General features: G+C 35.9%; 1 protein-coding gene across 1 annotated transcript in view; it reads left to right on the forward strand.

Annotated features, from left to right (window-relative positions):
• Positions 1-12,803, forward strand: part of ADGRV1 (adhesion G protein-coupled receptor V1) — a 567,434-nt gene that overhangs the window by 125,228 nt on the left and 429,403 nt on the right. Inside the window, exons 29-34 of the mRNA XM_067731218.1 lie at positions 2,638-2,853; positions 4,303-4,518; positions 5,225-5,469; positions 6,733-6,914; positions 7,740-8,551; positions 10,825-11,034. Of these exons, the coding sequence (XP_067587319.1) occupies positions 2,638-2,853; positions 4,303-4,518; positions 5,225-5,469; positions 6,733-6,914; positions 7,740-8,551; positions 10,825-11,034 (1,881 nt within the window). The remainder of the gene's footprint in view (positions 1-2,637; positions 2,854-4,302; positions 4,519-5,224; positions 5,470-6,732; positions 6,915-7,739; positions 8,552-10,824; positions 11,035-12,803) is intronic.

Genomic DNA, 12,803 nt, shown 5'->3' on the forward strand with positions numbered 1-12,803 from the left:
ATTAGTCACATCTCTCTGCGAAGATGTATAACTTTAGAAAGGGGGTTTGAAATAAAGAGAAGAATCTAGATTTCCTGGAACAAGACAACAAGGAAAGGAAGAATGGTGATATTAATTTAATATCAGTTTTAGGATAATATTTGTAAATATATGTAAATGTAATACAGTAAATAAATATTATATATCTAACAATATAATAAAACTTTCTTAAGGAAATTGGAATTAAATAGTCCAAAGAGTACAATTTAAGATCTGCATGTTGACTGTGTTCTGCCATATAGATTAAGGTTTCTTACAAGTAAACTTCTTCACCTTACTGATACACTGTATAGTGAGCCCCATTCTTGCCCACAGTGTAATTGTAGTCCAGGGTTATAGAAGGAAATTTACTTTCTAGGACAACTGCTAGCATTAAATTTTCAGGTTACAGTCAAGGTTAAAATTCTCACACAATAACCCATCCCTTTTTTTCTTAGCAAGATTTAGCATCAGTTATAATAGCAAATACATTGAAATAAAACCCAATAATTAGTCTTATTAAGTAAGAATTATAAAATATAGCCCTGTTTTCAAGGAACTCACAGTTTATTGAGTGAGCTGGAAATAAAACCGGGAGGGAGGATCACGTATAGCAGTGACTAGGAGCGATGGTTGCTGGTGCAGATAACTTAGGTTCAAGTGTATAGTAATAAATTGTTGCCCATAAACTTTTAAAGCCCCAGTTTCCTAATCTAGAATACAGAATTATTATAGGGCTTAAATATCATAATATATGTGAAAATGAATACAGTGTCTGGCATGTGGTAAGCATTCAATAAATGTGAACGATTATTATTAATAAAATGGTATCTGCAAAATATTAATGTGCTGTGGAATGGGAGAAACAGTCAACATGTATTTATGCTTGATATGTTCCTGGAACCATGCAGCATACTTGGGGCGATTCAGAATAGGCATAAGCTATGATGTGAAATAATGAAAGAACAATTAAGTGCATTAGAAAGAAAACAGTAAGTGTCATTAAAAATGAAAAAAAAGAACAATTAAGTGCAAATCTATGTGATATTGTTTCAATTTTAATAGCAAAATCAGTGTAGGACCTGATAGGGTCTCTGTACTCTGCTCTGAGTATAATCATCAACCTTCAGGAGAGCCGTGTGAGAAGACTGGTGATGAACAGGCACAGGGCAGGATGAACAGTCATGGGTAATTGAAGGTTTGATGAGGAATTGCATATAGGGAGCAAGAGATTAGACAAACCCTTACATGACGCCTCTTAATTGTGTCCAGCAGGTACTAGTCTAATGCCTTAGCTTACTTCCTCAACATCCTTGTGCCCTTGATTCCTCATCTGTAAAATGTGGACAGTGCTACCCACCACATAGAGATGGTATGGGAATTAAATTCCTAGATGCAAGAAAAGTGCTTAGAACAATGCCTTTTGAATAGGGCATACTCAGAAAATGTCATCTGCTTCTACAACTCTGTGTTACTGCCATTTTTTTCCAATGTAGTTAAATTTAATTGTTATATTGATTTATAGTTTTGTGTTTTTAACTATATAATTTAGTGCAGTCTGGGCCTGTATCATTGAAATTAAATTGTGTCATTTCTTGTTTAGACAAGGGTGCCAGTTGGAATTGAATCTAGAAAGTAAGTCAGGGAGTTTGTGGAGGGTCCTACATGCCTTCAAAATAAGTTTTGCTCTCTCTAAAATCAGTGGCAAGTAAGAAGAGAGTCTTAAAAGTAGGCTTAAAAGCATAGCCTTAAAGTATAGCCTTGAAAGCCTGAGTGAGCACACTCTATTATAGCAGTGTTGGGATAGCATGACTCCGCTTTCTGGATGAGGTAGTTGCATGACTATTAACTGAGATGGGGCAAGGGGAACAGGTTTGTGAGGAAGGACAGTGAAGCAGGGAGAGAGGCAGTAATTGAAATAGAGTGTGATGATTTTCAGCTCCTCTTTGAGGGCAAGTAACTAGATTACTTACCTACTCAATTTTGTAACTGTAGTGCCTTTAAAAAAATTTGTGGCATGCTGGTAACTAATTAAAAGAGCATAATTCTGTAGGTTTCATCATTTTCTGTTATATTTTGCAAAGTGATGATTAAATATACTCTATTCATTTTTTTGCCTTTTTACAAGTTTCCAATAGTTATTAAAATAATTCTTGTAGGGTAACTATTCCTTTGCTATAATAAAAATCTCCCTAGAAGTTATAGGAGAGTAGGGACTTTCCGTTTAGTTTATTTTTGTATCCCCAACATCTAGATTAGTGCTGGTACATAGTAAACGATAAATATGTTTTTGCTAAAAATAGTAGAAAACACAAAATGATTATCCCATTTGGCTGATGGATCTTGCGAGGCTTTTTTTTAATTTAATTTTTTATTGAAGTATAGGTGATTTACAATGTTGTGTTAACTGTACAACAAAGTGACACGGTTATACATATATATACATTCTTTTTCATCTTCTTTTCCATTATGGTTTGTCACAGGATACTGAATACAGTTCGCTGTGTTATACAGTAAGACCTTGTTGTTTATCCATTCTGTATATTGGCTGAGGCTTCTTGATGACTTCTTGGCCAGTTCTTAGAATTTTGGTATATTAGCTTTTCTTCTGTCTTTCAGTTCCAAACTCTCCACGCCTTGGGCCTAAGGTAGAAACTATTGCTCATCTAATTATCATTGCCAATGATGATGCGTTTGGAATTCTTCAGCTCTCAGCCCCAATCGTTCGAGTTGCAGAAGATCATGTTGGACCCATTATCAATGTGACTAGAACAGGAGGAGCATTTGCAGATGTTTCTGTGAAGTTTAAAGCTGTGCCAATAACTGCAATAGCCGGTGAGAAAAGACATCTAAGGAGCAGTGAAGTGTTTTGGAGGGAAATTGTATCCTTGATTAACAAAGCCCCTTAAAGATGTAGTTAAAAAAAATCAACTAGAAAGCAATAATACCCTTGAATGTTTTTAAGGCACAGACCTAGAGTTTTTATTATATATTTATCACATTGATTTTGTAGAATTTGTGAAAACTGTTGGCAAATTGTATATGAATTTAAAAGCTTTGATGACCCAAATATGCACAAACCAATGAAAAGTAAACCCAGGAAAGCATTGTTAGGCTTTCTCCGTGTGTACTTTTAAGGTTTTTGGAAGGGATTCATGTGTAAATAGTGCTGAAGAATACAGGATAAAATGTGCAGCCATATGATTGCAGTGCTTGGCAACAGTCTTGTCTCTCAACTCATCTTGCTTATTTATTTATTTATGAAGAACATGGTAGAGGCAATGATTAGCATTAACTATTTTATGTATTAGCAAAAGGATTTCATTGTCAAGTGCAAATATTAGGAGACAGCCTTCTTTGGTACTGCAGTTACAGCATCTAGAGGGAGATTTGCCTAAGAGCTATTCAATCAGAACCTCTCTAGTGTGCACTCAAAGGACATGAGTGTGAATGGATGGGATAACATGATTGATTTTTTGAAATAAATCATCTGGATGTGATACTTGCTTGAAAAGACAATGAACCAGGCTCACCTAGTCCTTAAATGACATGTGTGTAAGGGGTGGGGTGAGGAGGGTAGCTCAGAGGAGTGCCTGTCTGTAGAGGGCTTTACACATTGACAGATGGTGAGGGTTGATCACTGTTCTAGAAAATTAGCACCCAAATTCCATAGGAAGCCTCTCTCTTTTCCTCATTCACTTTTTGACCAGAGACAAAGCCACCCCGAGTGGTATGCAGTAGCAGCTTTTAATCCAACTTTGTAGAAAATTTCATAGCTTCCAACCATAAGATTGATGACGCTGACATGCCCGTCTCTGTGCAGCACTGTAATTTATCTCCACAGTGAGATCAGAATTCTAGTTTTGTTCTTTGTTTTAAGGTACCATACACATTTTTTTTTACTGTTGTAGATAAGGGGCCATCTTGCGGTAATGAATGACTCTCTATGTTCATGTGCATATCCATGTCCCTATCTATATGTCTGTGTCTATATCTGTATCATCTATATGTGTATATGGCAAATAGAACACATTATGTATACATTGTTCTAAAAATGAACTTGAACAACCCAGATGTCTTTTTTGTTATTTTGTTGTATCAAACCCATTTTTTTCTTGCAAGAGAGGTGAATCTTGTTTAGAATAAATGTAGTCACTATCCTCGAAAAAGTCTTTCAAAGTATGTCCATGGAATGTGATATGTCATAGTATTTCCCTAGAGTATGGGATGTTTATTATCATATACTGGAATAAGTCTTAGCATTTTTCTTTTTTGTCTTTATAGGTGAAGATTATAGCATAGCTTCATCGGATGTAGTCTTGCTAGAAGGGGAAACAAGTAAAGCCGTGCCAATATATATCATTAATGACATCTACCCTGAGCTGGAAGAATCTTTTCTTGTGCAACTGCTGAATGAAACAACAGGAGGAGCCAAACTAGGGGCATTAACAAAGGCGATCATTATTATTGAGGCCTCTGATGACCCCTATGGATTATTTGGTAATGAGACTAGTTTGTGTCTCTCTTTTACTTGTCTGTATAGATTCATACCTTTCTTTATTTTTAGAGACTCAGAATTGATTTGATCTTCTTCCGTTTTAACCTGCTATTGCTGATATATAGGACACCTATGTGTGTTCACTAGCAGTGGTTAGTAAACCTAGCAGTGGTTAGAAATCAACCTCTCAGAATAAATCTGGAAATCATACACTTTTAGGCTTTTAGGTCAGATCTGGTTCCTAGATGTGTTTTGTGAAGTTTAGACGATTCTTTAAAAAACTAATTTAATTCACAGAAATTTGTACAAAAATCTGAATTTCTGGCCTATCTTTATAGTAGAAAAATATGGTGACCTCAAGCCCCTTTCCTTCATAGTATCAGTCTTAGGAGAAAAATCGCAACTGCCAGGTTTGTCCCATGCAGTTGGCCCCCGAACTCACTAGACCTACTTCACTTATGACTGATATATTCCTGACCTCTGTGGACATCTGAGTTATGCTCTCTGCTTCTATCGTAATGAAAATAATTTGGAAAATTTGGCAGGCCTGACCAATTTGTATCACAGCATGTTTCTCTGATTTTGTAGGGTTTAGCTTCTTAGATTGCTTAGGGGAAAAAAAGAATCAACTGTAGGACGGCAATTGGTTTGTTCTACATTGACTTAGTTTCACTTTGTATTTGAAATTATCTCTGCTTTGCCCTTTAGGTTTTCAGATTACTAAACTTATTGTAGAGGAACCTGAGTTTAACTCAGTGAAGGTAAACCTGCCAATAATTCGAAATTCTGGGACACTCGGCAATGTTACTGTTCAGTGGGTTGCCACCATTAATGGACAGCTTGCTACTGGCGACCTGCGAGTTGTCTCAGGTAATGTGACCTTTGCCCCTGGGGAAACCATTCAAACCTTGTTGTTAGAGGTCCTGGCTGACGACGTTCCGGAGATTGAAGAGGTGAGAGGAATGGCTACTCTAGAATGACACTGTAAAACATATCTTGTCTTATAGTGACTAGAACAGATGGCTGTTATTGTGACATTTATAGAGGTGTCTGATAAATTATTTCTGCAAGAATGTTCAAAATATGTTAGTGTGAAAGTGATCCTTAGAGATAACAAAAAACAAGAATGTTCTAGAAATAGGTCTCATACACATACTAGTTTACTAGTATAAGATTTTTTTGGTACAGTTATGTAATATTTTTCTACGTTTTGGTTAAATGATTAAACATGTATAGTCTGTCATAAGTTTTGCTGTATTGTTTCATATAAACTCTTAATTTGTTTGTATTCAGACTTCCTTTTGACTTGAGTGTGAGCCAGTCAGTCTTAATTAAGTGTAGATTTTGATTTTCCACTCATTCGTTTATTCTTTAGGATTTACTATGTGACAAATACCATGCTAGATTTATCTGCCTGATGTTTATTTTTCATCATGAAGAGGCAAGGTGGCAAATAAAGATAGAGTCTCAGTGGGGAAATTGATTCATCACTAACATATATTGGCTGAAGATAATTTTATTTTATTAAATTCAAGTATTAAAAGCTGGAGCTCATAAAATTACATTTAATAGCATTTATTCTTTAATAGTGTCAAATTTTTGTAGAAGGGAAATCCATAAAATTTCTTTTTGGGTGCTAATTGTGTCATTACTCACTTCTTAAATATTAGATATTAGTTAATACATATACAACATTTCTCTTTCCTTTTCTCTGAATTTAGGTATGAAAACCTAAAAACTTATCATAAATTTCTCTAAATTTATGATATGTTTTTAGTTTTACGTTTTATCAGAGAATTTTCATTTATGAGAATGTGGGAAATAAAGCATAATAAATGAACTATTCATAAAACACATATGCAGTATCCTCCCTAAGTAAAAAAAGGTATAGGGGTTAAAAGTATATTATTGAAGTGGTAAACATAAACAGGCCTCTTAAAATTGATTCACAAGATTGTATAACAGAATATTAAGGAACTTAAACAGCCTGTATTTCTTCTGTGCCATCATGCTCTATCGTTAAAAGTTGGTGATGGATTGTTCTGTTACGTGTTGGGATTGTAAATGTAATGGAGGAGTTTCTTTGAGTCCATTTATATTTTACTCCATTTTGTTCTTGTACTTGTATGGATAGTTTTGATTTTTTTTTCCTGCATCATTTTTATTCTAATTTCAGAACCGGGATTCTGTTAAGGAAGCTTTCACTGTATTTTTAGGTTATCCAAGTGCAACTAACTGATGCCTCTGGTGGTGGTACTATTGGGTTAGATCGAGTGGCAAATATTACTATTCCTGCCAATGATAACCCTTATGGTACAGTAGCCTTTGTTCAGTCGGTTTATCGTGTTCAAGAGCCTCTGGAGAGAAGTTCCTGTGCTAACATAACTGTCAGGAGAAGGTATATGAGATGTGGCTGCTTGTATCCGGCGGGGGAGGGGGGCGGTGATGGAACTTGTGGGGTGGTGGGAAAGGATCTCTTACACAGTCAAATAAAGTTTGGTAGTTTTTGTAGAATGTAAATTATTTTATAGGTTGTTATAATTTGTTAATTGAATTATGCCTATTAATATAAAGAGCTCATTGTATCTATCATACCTTTTATTAGTGAAATGGATTATACATCATTGGGCTTTGTAGCCCCAGACACTTATTGCTTTAATTGGTGATGTGTTTGAATTAGAACTTGAATACAACTGGCTTCTAAATTAAAGAATATTCAGATGCCATATGAAGTGGTTGACTTTCAGGTTCCATTTTGTCTGGATTTCTCTTGTGAGACAGCATCCAGTTCACTGAGCTCCTTCAGAAATAGAAAATAGCTGGTCTTGCTTGTGACCTTGTGGCAAGTAGTTACATTTCCTTAAAATGTACTCAATGTTGGTATCATTGTTACTTTGTTTCAGTGAAAGCTAGTAATGAAGATTCATTTTCTAAGTCTTTGAAAATTCTGAAATGGATATGATTTGCATATGGTGCAAGATATTTTCATAGCTTGGTTAAAAATAAGTAGTATTTGATTGAAAATGAGCCAGATTTCCTTACATGAGAAAACATAATGCGAAAGACAAATGTTATTAAGAAACATGGTTGTGTTTGCGCTAGTACTTTATCCACTTAAAAAAAAAAAAGTGAAAACCACCATCAGCATTCTCTTCTCTATTATGTAATCCACAGATGGCTTTGAGTGCTTAACCTGTCTTTTAATTGTCACTCCACATTTTAGCGGAGGGCGCTTTGGTCGGCTGTTGTTGTTCTACAGTACTTCCGATATTGATGTAGTGGCTCTTGCAGTTGAGGAGGGTCAAGACTTACTGTCCTACTATGAATCGCCAATTCAAGGGGTGCCTGACCCACTTTGGAGAACTTGGGTGAATGTCTCTGCAATGGGGGAACCCCAGTACACCTGTGCCACTTTGTGCCTCAAAGAACACGCATGCTCAGCGTTTTCCTTTCTCGGTGCTTCTGAAGGCCCCCAATGTTTTTGGATGACATCGTGGATCAGCCCAACCATGAACAACTCAGACTTCTGGACCTACAAGAAAAACATGACCAGGGTAGCGTCTCTTTTTAGCAGTCAGGCTGTGGCTGGTAGTGACTACGAGCCTGTGACAAGGCAATGGGCCGTAATGCTGGAAGGTGATGAATTTGCAAATCTCACAGTTTCTATTCTTCCCGACGATTTCCCAGAGATGGATGAGAGTTTCCTAATTTCTCTCCTTGAAGTTCATCTTATGAACATCACAGCCAGTCTTAAAAACCAACCAACCATAGGACAGCCAAATACTTCTACAGTTGTCATAGCATTAAATGGTGATGCCTTTGGAGTGTTTGTGATCTACGGTATTAGTCCCAATACCTCAGAAGATGGCTTATATATTGAAGTTCAGGAGCGGCCCCAAACCACAGTGGAGATGATGATCCACAGGACAGGGGGCAGCTTAGGTCAGGTGACAGTCCAATGGCGTGTTGTTGGTGGAACAGCTATTGAAGGTTTAGATTTTATAGGTGCTGGAGACATTCTGACTTTTGCTGAAGGTGAGTTATGGTTCTAAATGGATTTCAGTTCCCCCTGGTAAAGTCGTTATAGTCAGTTTTTATGACAAGATTCATATGAATTCTTACTGTATACATTCTTGCTAATGTGTACAAGTGAATGATGGTTTTGAAATAGTAGTAGTTGGCTTGTTAATGGTTGACATGACATATGTAGGCCCATGGCATAGGGCCCTACATGTGTATCTTTTCTAGTTTATTAAAAAGATTTTCAGGGAATGTGAGAATTTTATCCCTTTTATGTGTGGTAGCAGAGCCTTCAAGGAAGTGTAGAGGCAGCTCTAAAGCAACTTTTAATTTTGTAAGGGAAGTTACAAGAATGAGCCGGGTAGCTACAACCAAATGTGGGTAAGAAGTATTGGTAGCTAGGAAAATGGGTACTAACTGGGAAGCTTTGTCATATGCACTAGACAAACCAGGATAAACCTCCAAAGAAAATAATTTGTAAGTATAAATAGCATAAACTTTGGTGACTTGATTCATATTAAATTAAGACTAGTGGTAGATCAACTTATAATACTGTTCTTAGACTTGGATGGGACCACTATTTAAAATTTTCATGAACAATGAAATTACAGAGAACTTGGACGATAATTAGAATTAGGGTCAGATTCACTGATTCTTTTCCAGGGTTGGTTGAATCATTTATATTTGAAAATTTCAAAAGTTTATATATTTAAAATAGTTTTCTTGGGTAGAAGAACGATATCTTTACTGAGATCATTATTTAAATCCTGATTTAGGCAATTATAAATTCCATATAGTTTTTTAACATAGTGTTTTTCTGATTGAAAAGTAATATTTATTCATGAAAACTTCAGGTTATACAACAAAATGAAGGAAGTAAATGTTACTCACAATTCCATATCTTAGAGCATTCATTCATTGCATCTTTTATCATTTAATTTTAATGCATATACTTTTTTGGAAACAGTAGTCAGGGGTCATGATACATATAGATTATATACTTTTTGAAACATCTAATAAGCATTATATTTTAGAGTAAATTTTTAAAATAGTATAAAACTTCTCAAAAATGATTGTTTCCTAGTAAATGATTTTGGGAACGATGGAATAATGATATGCTTGATGTATGGGTTTGTGTGTGTGCACAGGTTAGTAACTGGTAACATTTCTCCCTATTTCAAAGGAAATATTGAACTTTGAGGAGGGAGTGGAGATGAAAATTTAAAGTTAGGTTTTTTTAATGGCTTTGGTAACAATAAAGAAGCTATCATATAAAGTAGTGGCATTATACAAATTAGTATTACCTTGAATTGTAACTTTAGAATCACACGAAATGGACTATATTTTATAGTTAACCTAGATTCTCAGATAACATACACTCTCTTGAGGCAGTCTTGACACTGAATTGATAAAATATACCAGGGTCGCGCGAGAGAGAACATGCATTCACATCCATTTTCTCCTTTCTCCTGCCTTTTCTCACCCTTTCAACATCTTTCCAGAAAGTGGCAAAGAATTAGATGGGGAACACTGTAGGTGAACAGCAGAAGCAGTGTTGGGTTTGGGGGTTTTCAGTGATGCCCTATCTACTAGTGGGGTCCTAGACCAAATTGCAAAGTAGATTGCTTGGCCCTTGTTGCTGTTATGTGTCCCTTTGAATTCCTTTTCTGCCTCCTTCCCTTATTGCCCGAATCCTGGAGACTAGTATTTGATGTTGTCATCTCATCTGGCTCCCCGAAGACTTATCCCATTTATGTGGGTTCTCTTGCTCAGAATTTACCATCCTTTTCTGTTTCCCATTTTGACCACTATTCCCTAAGTGTTCCTGGTCTTTCAGGGAAGTTTTGGTTTGATTACCTGAAAATCATTCATGGTAACGCCAAAATGAGAATGAGACCCCACTTTCTAGAGGGATCAGTTTCTAAACAGTAGATGCTTCAGAACCTCTTCCCCTAGCTAGGTCATGGTTCTAGGCTAAAGACCAGGAAGTAAAACCATGATTCCTTGAAATAATTCTACCCTTTAACTTTCCATAATTCAAAATGTCCTTTTCCACAATCTGCCCATATTAATGAAATATTTACAGTGTTTTATAGGTGAAAGGGTATACATACTTACATACAACATTTGCTTATAGTGGCACTAATATTACTCATGGTATTGAACTGTTATAATTCACTCATGTATTTTTACTTAACTTTTTTCTTTGAAAGAAGTTATCTTGGACCTTTGTGAATTCTCTATTGATGATTTTCTTACTTGGGTTTTATTCCATTAATTCTTTATAGGTGAAACCAAAAAGATAGTCATTTTAACCATTTTGGATGACTCTGAGCCAGAGGATGATGAAAGCATCATAGTCAGCTTGGTGTACACCGAAGGCGGAAGTAGAATTTTGCCCAGTTCCGACACCGTCAGAGTGAACATTTTGGCCAATGACAATGTGGCAGGAGTCGTTAGCTTTCAGACTGCTTCCAGATCTGTCATAGGTCATGAAGGTGGGTTCCTTTCTTTGTTGAGCACATTCATTCTCTTTTCCATGGATGTCATTTTTTGTCTAGTTTTTTAAAGTTTCCCATTTTAAAAATTCTTCCATTATTTTGTACAGCTGGGTGTGTTAATGTACAGGGAGCTTATTTGGGAGAGGGCTGTATAGGGAACTGTTTAACTAGATTTAGGAGACTCGCAGATTGGTATTGTGTTCTAGCTTGCCGCTCCCCACTAGTGTGATTTTGATGAAATTGGTCAAACCTAGGATGCTCAGCTTTCTCATCTGTTAAATGAAGGGAAATACTACTTCCTTCGTAGGTTTCTGTGTGAGGATTAAGTGGATAAATGTAAAGTGCTTAGCATAGTTCTGGGCACATAGTGTATATGTGCTCAGTGGTAGCTGTTGATGTTAAATGGTGAAATATTGGCTCTCTGTTCAAAAAAAAAATAGCAGTTTCTGATCAGTGAATATTTTAGCTTGGATTTTATATGTTTGTATATTTTATGAACAAAGTGCCAAACTAGAAAAAAATTATACAATGTCCTCTTTTCCCGTAAAAAAACAGTAATTTCCATGAATCTTAATATTTTACATCATCTATAGGGTTTACATTTATAGGCTACTTTTTGTTTAAACCATTATAGCAGTGTTTTTGTCTTTCAATAAGTCTGTTTGAGATAAAACTGTTATTTATAGTCTGTTTCACTATAATTTGTGTTTAAAATTAAAAAATAATTGTACCTAAAAGAGTTAAGAAATGAAAAGGATATAGATCATGCATTTGGACTTCGACTTTATGGATGAGAAAACTGAGACAGAGAGATTAAGTGACTGGACAGAATCATACAGCTAGTTAGTGACTGTGCTGGAAACTGAATGCATTTTAGTGTGCATCACCTTTTACCTTACTGTACTCCCAACTTGCAAGTTTATTTAACTTAATGCAAATATCTGAGCCATTTTCCAATACTCTTTCCTTTTATCAACGGTTTAAAAGCTCATGCTGTCATAGCAATAGTGAGTAAAAGTGACTAACAAATTGCTATAAGTCAATCTAAAGACAGATCATCAACTCTTGAAAAATTATTTGTAGTATAATACAAGTAAAAAGTCACTGGAAGATAAGTTAATCTCAATAATAATGAAAACAACAATAACACTTATTGAGTGTTTTCTGCATGCCAGACATTTTACGTCCATCATTTCACTTAATTTTGACAGGGCTATGAAGTGGGTATGACGATATACACCAGTTTTTCACACAAGGAAACTGAATGTTAGAGAGATTACCCAGCACATAGTTATTCATGGTGGGGCTTAAACCTAGTGCTGTCTGAATCCAGAGCTTACGCTATAGGGCACCTTGTGAGAAGAAACTTGTTTTGCTTGAACTTACATCTACTGCAGAACCTGACAATGCAGGAACGTTGGGTAAATATTTCAGGATTTGAGTTGGAAGAATAATGAATTTGAGTAACAGTGTCCATGTGAGAGGAGGAAATTTGGTGAAAGAAGCTGACTCTATCTTAAGCTAGGGGTGGAAATTGGATTTTTAGAGATAATCGTTGAAATCAGGAAAATTAAAGATCTAAAATTAAGATCTTAGTGGATAGAGGGAGAAAAGCAAGTTGTCAAGGATGGAGCTATGCGGGGCACCAGGGTAAGGTGCTGGGACAGGCAAAAGGCAAAGGGGAAAGGGGAAAGAAGGCTCTGCCAGAGAGGTGGGAAGAGACCAAAATAAGAATGTGTTTTCATTAGTTATCAGAAGAAAGTAAC

The sequence above is a fragment of the Pseudorca crassidens genome, chromosome 3, assembly GCF_039906515.1.
Source record: "Pseudorca crassidens isolate mPseCra1 chromosome 3, mPseCra1.hap1, whole genome shotgun sequence".
Classification (NCBI taxonomy): domain Eukaryota; kingdom Metazoa; phylum Chordata; class Mammalia; order Artiodactyla; family Delphinidae; genus Pseudorca; species Pseudorca crassidens.